This window comes from Cynoglossus semilaevis, chromosome 16, assembly GCF_000523025.1.
Source record: "Cynoglossus semilaevis isolate Cse_v1.0 chromosome 16, Cse_v1.0, whole genome shotgun sequence".
NCBI lineage: Eukaryota > Metazoa > Chordata > Actinopteri > Pleuronectiformes > Cynoglossidae > Cynoglossus > Cynoglossus semilaevis.
The window spans coordinates 750,481-757,150 of NC_024322.1; the positions used below are offsets into that span (position 1 = coordinate 750,481).

At 37.7% G+C, this 6,670-nt stretch overlaps 2 protein-coding genes across 2 annotated transcripts in view; one reads left to right on the plus strand and one right to left on the minus strand.

Annotated features, from left to right (window-relative positions):
- Window positions 1–2,551, minus strand: part of ube2g2 (ubiquitin-conjugating enzyme E2G 2 (UBC7 homolog, yeast)) — a 5,293-nt gene extending 2,742 nt beyond the window's left edge. The window contains exons 1-4 of the mRNA XM_008327808.3: window positions 2,384–2,551; window positions 1,591–1,626; window positions 1,306–1,351; window positions 643–761 (exon numbers count right to left, since the gene is read on the minus strand). Coding sequence (XP_008326030.1) covers window positions 643–761; window positions 1,306–1,351; window positions 1,591–1,626; window positions 2,384–2,426 — 244 coding nt within the window. The 5' untranslated portion in view covers window positions 2,427–2,551. The remainder of the gene's footprint in view (window positions 1–642; window positions 762–1,305; window positions 1,352–1,590; window positions 1,627–2,383) is intronic.
- A 59-nt stretch (window positions 2,552–2,610) lies between these two features.
- esd (esterase D/formylglutathione hydrolase) lies at window positions 2,611–5,949 on the plus strand. Its single transcript, XM_008327807.2, has 9 exons — window positions 2,611–2,747; window positions 3,324–3,398; window positions 3,599–3,687; window positions 3,858–3,956; window positions 4,036–4,160; window positions 4,341–4,460; window positions 4,557–4,655; window positions 5,445–5,612; window positions 5,734–5,949. The coding sequence occupies exons 2-9, from the start codon at window positions 3,331–3,333 to the stop codon at window positions 5,812–5,814; spliced, it is 849 nt and encodes a 282-aa protein (XP_008326029.1). The 5' UTR covers window positions 2,611–2,747; window positions 3,324–3,330; the 3' UTR covers window positions 5,815–5,949.
- The last annotated feature ends 721 nt before the right edge of the window (window positions 5,950–6,670 follow it).

A 6,670-nucleotide genomic window follows, 5' to 3' on the forward strand; every position in this document is an offset into this window, starting at 1 on the left:
TATCTATCTATCTATCTATCTATATCTATACCTTTATATATCTATCTATCTATATCTATATCTTTCTATATCTATCTATCTATCTATCTATCTATATCTATCTTTATGTCTGTCTATCTATCTATCTACCTGTCTGTCTGTCTAGCCATCCATCTCTCTAGCTACCCTACCCAGCTATCTATCTATCTGGGGTTGCAGCAGGTGGGCTACTGCTCTGCTCTGTGCGGGAACTAGCAGTAGCGGCATGGCTACAACTAATAGCACAGCTAACATTTGCCTCTACAAATGTCTCTTCGTCCATGGTAAACAAAAGAGAGTAGGAGAAGCATAGCTGCATAACGATGAAGAAAATGAAACCTTTGCTTTAATTGGATCAGTAACATTGTTATTTATTAACAGAACGCGGTTCAGACGTCTTCTGTGCGAAGTGACCTGAAATGACTTCTGTCGTGATTTGTTGATACAAAAGGAAATTAACTTGAGTGAGTGACGCCCTAATATAATGGTAGAGCAGAAACATTGCATTCTGTCTACTGACTTTAGTGTGAGTGACTAAGAGTGATTTTATTTACTAAACAAAAATATATAGAGAAAATAAGATGACTACAAGGTGGAAATGTTGGCACAGGTGCTGTGACTTACTGTTAGGGTGAAACATGTCACAGGTGAACCTCATCTTTGGAGGACTGAGTGGATAATCTGAGGGGAAACTGAGGACAGCCTGAAAAACTCCACCTTCAAAGCAGGTGTCTTGAGGCCCCCTACAGATGGAACAAGGACCAACGGAAACAAAAACATCGAGTAAGAGTCAAGCTTTTTCTTTTACTGCGTCAAGTCAGATCAAAATTTCATTTTGATCATCCACAAAAATCCCATAACACATTGTGCTTTGATGCACATTACAGTTTTATATAAAACAAATTTCTCCTAAATATTTGTGGGAAGAAAAAGATATCTGGGTTTTACCGCAAATATTTCATTATTTTGTAAATTTGGGCTGTACAAATAAAATTTACTTTATGCATATATACAGTATATATACATATATATATGTTGTTGTATGTGTGTATATATGTATATATATGTATGTATGTATGTATGTATATATATGTATATATCTATATATGTATGTATGTATATATATATATACACACATATATATATATACACACACATATATATACTGTATATATATATATACACACACACATACAACAACAGGAAGCCAAAGATGACTAGTGTACAAGTCCAACACATACAGTACAAAGTTGCACGATAATATACTGTTTTTCTGTGGGAACTCACATGATCAGAGCCTCCCACTCAAAGAAGTTTTCCTCGTTCAATGGACCTGAGAAGTGAAGACAAAAGACAATTTTTCTACTTGATTCAGCCCACATAGGCTGTTGACTAGGGTGCCACCTGCTGGAAAGGGTGCAACAGGTTTGGACATAAGTTTACCACTGCTGTAACGCTTGAATGATAACAAGCCTCCGGTCACTAGGTGGCAGCAACTCATACAGTGGTTTGTACAGATAAGAATATACATGTTATCAGGTACTCTATAGTAGACAAGTAAAGTGGTTTTACCGGCAACAATTCCCTCTGGTGGGTTTAGAGTCAGCTCTGAAACAAATAAATGAAGAAAACAAAAGTATTAGCAAGTATTACAAAGTATAACTTTTGTCAGAAATGCTTTGATAACAACAACAAAAGATGAATATGTATGTGTATGTATGTATCTTCAAACTTACACCTTGAAAACAATGTTATTGCAAAGACAAAAAACGAAGAGCAATATACATAACACAAGTAAACAGCTAATTGAAATAATATATATTATATTATAATAACCCTTCTTTGAACGGTAATAAATTAAATAAAGGGAAAAATGAACACATATGTCACTGAAACACGTAAATAGCATTACTATATAACCTGCATTTATTAATCATTCACGATAAAAAAAAACAACGTTGTGGTTAATTGTTATTGCTTATGGTTGAGCACCATCAAGTTATCTAGCATTAATCAGAATCATATTCAGAAACGTGTTTATTGCCAGGTAGGTACACCTACGAGGAATGTGTGTGTGTGTGTACATGGAGGTAAACAATTGTTCCTAAATAGATTGTGCGTGATAATATAGTTTAGTGTGAAATTATTGAGCAAAAATACCAGATGTTGTCTAAATTGTGTTTGGGTTTTTTTGCACTTTCCTTAATTAATTTATATATTCAGATATATCTCTCTCTCGTTATTTTATTAAACATTGGTACACAAAGTTATGTGGATAGCTTAGCTTCCTTTAGCTTTGTCTTTTTTTACTGACGTTACTAGTCCGCTTCTGGCGGAAGTCCTGACTTAGTTCGGGTCTACTCACGTTTGTACTCCGCCATTAGTCTCTTCAGTGCGGTACCGGCCATCCTGGCCGACGGAGACTAAAAGGAAAATAAAATAAGATATGACACTGAATTTGCTATGAGTTTCCTGCTATGGCTTCCACAGCTGTGATCACCGCATGCGCACAGCGTCATTTTAGGAGAATGACTGTGGGGAAATACATCACTGCCCTCTTCAGTTACAAATGTAAAATAGCACTTCTATTTCGGTCAACGGGTTTGTCTTGACGTCATTACGTCGGTGTCGACGGACTACGGCCTGTGCGAGCTGCACTGTTGTGTTGGAAGAAGTTAGCAATATCCATGTTAAAACATAAGCTCCTGACAGAAAACTGATTTAAGAAGGTACGACAGTGGTATTTGCTCTCTGTTTTGCATACGTTTAAGTAAGTTTAAATGTGCATGAACAAAGTGAATGTCGTAAGTTAGACCGGACTCGGCAAACTATTTTTGTTAGAATTCTTCCGAACTGTTAACATATTAAGAGGCTTTGAATGTATGAGATTTTTTTGTGTGTTTAAGTTCGACGCCTATCAGCACTGCATAGATATTTTTTTAATGCACGGTTAGAGTTAAGTTTTTATAGATCCTCGACGCCCGCAAGGTTCACGTTAGTGTTGTACCTTGTGGTAAAAAAAAAGAATGGCTATATATAGATTATTATATTATTATCATATATTGTTAATATTATTATTTATTATATATGCTTTTATATATATTATAGTCGATTATATGGATGATTATATTCGTTTATATATTTATTGTGACGTATTTGTTTGGTGGATTTTTTCTAATGTAAAATATGTGCTGTGGCTCAAAGTCAAAGAAAACACTGGTGAAACACACGAAATGGAAAATCTAAAACGCAATTTGAATTGTCTTTTTAACCATTCTGTTTATATTTTGCTGTTTGTCCTACAGACAAGCCATGGCTCTGACACAAGTATCTTCAAACAAATGTGCCGGTGGTCTCCAAAAGGTTTATGAGCACGAAAGGTGTCAGAAATCCTTAAAATTAAAATGATAGTACATTTTTTATTTTGACAGAATAATTGAACTAATCTAGTACTAATTCAATGCCTTAGCAAATCTTCAGGTTTTTTTTGTTACATTTTAATTTTGTGGCATGAGTTTAGAGAATTGTTTTGTTCTTACCTTTGTGATAAATTGTTTATTTTTTTCTGCAATCTGTGTAGCACCGAGCTCATGTGTAAGATGAAGTTTGCCATTTTCCTGCCATCAAAGGCCGAGACCAACAAACTTCCAGTTCTCTACTGGCTCTCTGGTGAGTCAAAACACTACATTATACAGTATAAGTATAGCAATTTAAGCTCACAGTGACATAAACGGACCACCGTAGGCAACAGAAACCAGCAGCTTCTTTGTTCATCTTTTTGCCTTTGGTGTAGTGAAGTGAATAGTTTGTAAAAAAATTCTGTTCTGTTGTTTCTGCAGGCCTGACTTGCACGGAGCAGAATTTCATAACCAAAGCAGGAAGCCAACTCTCAGCTGAGGAACATGGCATCATTATCGTAGCCCCCGACACCAGCCCACGTACGGTCACACAAGCACACACACGCACACACAATTTTACCTGGTGTGACCTCATAACCATAAGCGACCTGTGCCTCAGGCGGCTGTAACATCGAGGGTGAGGACGAAAGCTGGGATTTCGGAACTGGAGCAGGTTTTTACGTTGACGCTACTCAGGATCCCTGGAAAACCAACTATCGCATGTACTCGTACATCACAAACGAGGTGGGCAGAGTCTCCCTTGTTTTTTTTCTTAATTTAAAGTCTCTCAAAATGTGTCACAAAAAACACCTTTGACTTTAACGTCAAACATTTCTGTCAAATTTACCTCAACAGGATGAAAATTTATAATGTTGTGGATGTAACTCAGCCTCATTAATCCTTTTTGTTTCTGTTTAATCCCAGCTGCCTAAACTGATCAATGCTAACTTCTCCGCTAACCCAGACAAAATGTCTATCAGTGGTCACTCCATGGGGGGACACGGAGCTCTAATCTGTGCCATGAAGAATCCTGGGAAATACAAGGTACCTCAGGAACTTGGAACCAAAAATGAGATCACATGACCATAACCGTGTTTAAACAGTTGTTTGTTTGTTTGTTTTTTTTTTGTGAACCCGCAGTCAGTGTCTGCTTTCGCTCCCATATGTAACCCCATGCAATGTCCATGGGGTCAGAAGGCCTTTGCTGGATATCTGGGCTCTGATAGGTCCACCTGGGAGGTAAGATCATTAAGCAGATCAATATGAACATGTATGAATTGTAATAAGATTAACTTTTTCAGAATATTTTGTTTGTCAGAGAGACAAACAGACCATATGAGGAAGTATTGGACCAGCAGCTTCTGTGTCCCTGTGGACTAACACAGGGGTTACCAAAATGTCCATGCTAAGGCCCCCCTATTAGCATTAGCTTCTGGCTAGTGACCACCTTTGCAAACTCACAGACAATACTACAAAATATGTCAAGAAACATCAACATTTAGAATGTATTTTCTTACTTTTTTTTTCCAGTATTCAGAAATTATTACATTTCTGTAGCATAAAAAAAAAGTTATTAATGAACATGTGCTAGCTGGCTACATGCTACCTTGAGGACCAGTTTGATAAGAGTTGCAAACCGCCAGGTCCGCACAGATTATGGCATTGACATAGCGAAGTTGCAGCTGTCACATGAGGCGCATTCAGTTACCACCTGCAACTTGACAATCCAACAGTTACGGCACTTTGAGGGGGCGTTAAAATCATATTCTACGCCATCTATTGGGGAAATGTGGGTATTGCAGGGAAAAGGCAGAAGTATAATGATAATATAAATGGATTATATAATTGGCTAGCCAAGGATTAAAAAGCTGAACGGGCCACATCCCGCCCCCGGGCCTTAGTTTGCCCATCCCTGGTCTAGCAGCTGCCAGTTTGAAACTTTTTTTTTACTGTTTTTACTATATAAAAACGAAACATTATTTAAACACATTTTAAAACCTCGTCTTCTAAAGTTAAGTTCTTCCTTAGGCGTATGATGCCACTGTGTTAGCGGGATCCTACACTGGTCCTCAGTTGGACATCCTAATCGATCAGGGCCGTGATGACCAGTTCCTGTCAGCCAGTCAGTTGCTGCCTGATAACCTGATCTCCGTCTGCTCTGAGAAGAACATCGCTGTGGTCTTCAGACTGCAGCCGGTAAAACACTTTCATCCTGTGTGAAAATCCGCTGTACATAACTAACAACCATCACAACAGAGACGTGAATCAGGAGTCGTTTGGTTTTCCGTGCATTCATTTGTAATATTCTTCATTTCAGGGTTACGACCACAGCTACTTCTTCATTTATTCTTTCTTCAATGACCATATGAAACATCACGCTAAATATCTAAACATCTGAGCGCCATCAGGCCGTTTCCTGTTTTCACCGACTTCAGAAGACTTGATCCAGGACACAATATCCTCATTGATGCAACCACAGCTGTCACAGAGTAAAACTGCTGCAGCTTTTCCAGAATAAATATTTTCAAACATGGATGGTTATTTGGTATTTCCTGAAATTCTTACAGTCCAGACATATTGTTCCTGGCAGCCAATCACTTTCTGGTACTGTTCTTGGTGCTGTCCCTTAGCAGGTAGCTTTTTTTGGGGGGGCTGCTAACATTGATATTATGTGGTGGATTAGCGGTTAAGAAAGTGGACTTGGGGCCAGAAGGTTTCAGGTTCGAGTTCAAGTTCTTGAGGTGCTTTGAGCACGGCACACTGCTCCCCGGGCGCTTAAAGTGAATTAGTTAAAAGCAGAGGTCACATTACGTTGTGTGCAGTGGTTTGCTGTGTCACAATAACAAATAATAATTAAAAAAAACAAAAAACGTCCTGCTACTCTTCATACTTCCTGGTACCAGTACTTCTGCCGTTATATCTGATATACATTCTCTATCTGGTTGGTAATGGAATAAGGCGTGTTTGTAGTGTCAGTTATTTTTATTCAAAGTTTTGTTCATTTTGTTCCCACTCTGGTGAAATGCTTTAGAAAAAGAGTCATTTTTGCAAACACATTGTGCAGATTGTCATATTCACAGCAGTTAAGGCTACATTAACAGGACAGTTCATGCAAATCTGCTGTACAACCTTTAACCAAATCACCAAATGTAAAAAAAACAACAAAAAAAAAAAACAACATATAGTCTCCCCTTTTAGGAATATATAAACATTAAATACAAACAACAACAACAAAAAATTTTTTTTTGTTCAGC

What these genes read in the sequence shown, in the direction of transcription:
- esd (XM_008327807.2), top strand. Translation starts at nt 3,331, where the DNA reads ATGGCTCTGACACAAGTATCTTCAAACAAATGTGCCGGTGGTCTCCAA. An exon ending in AGTTCTCTACTGGCTCTCTG is followed by an intron (nt 3,688 to 3,857) that starts GTGAGTCAAAAC and finishes TTGTTTCTGCAG; the next exon opens with GCCTGACTTGCACGGAGCAG. An exon ending in AGAATCCTGGGAAATACAAG is followed by an intron (nt 4,461 to 4,556) that starts GTACCTCAGGAA and finishes GTGAACCCGCAG; the next exon opens with TCAGTGTCTGCTTTCGCTCC.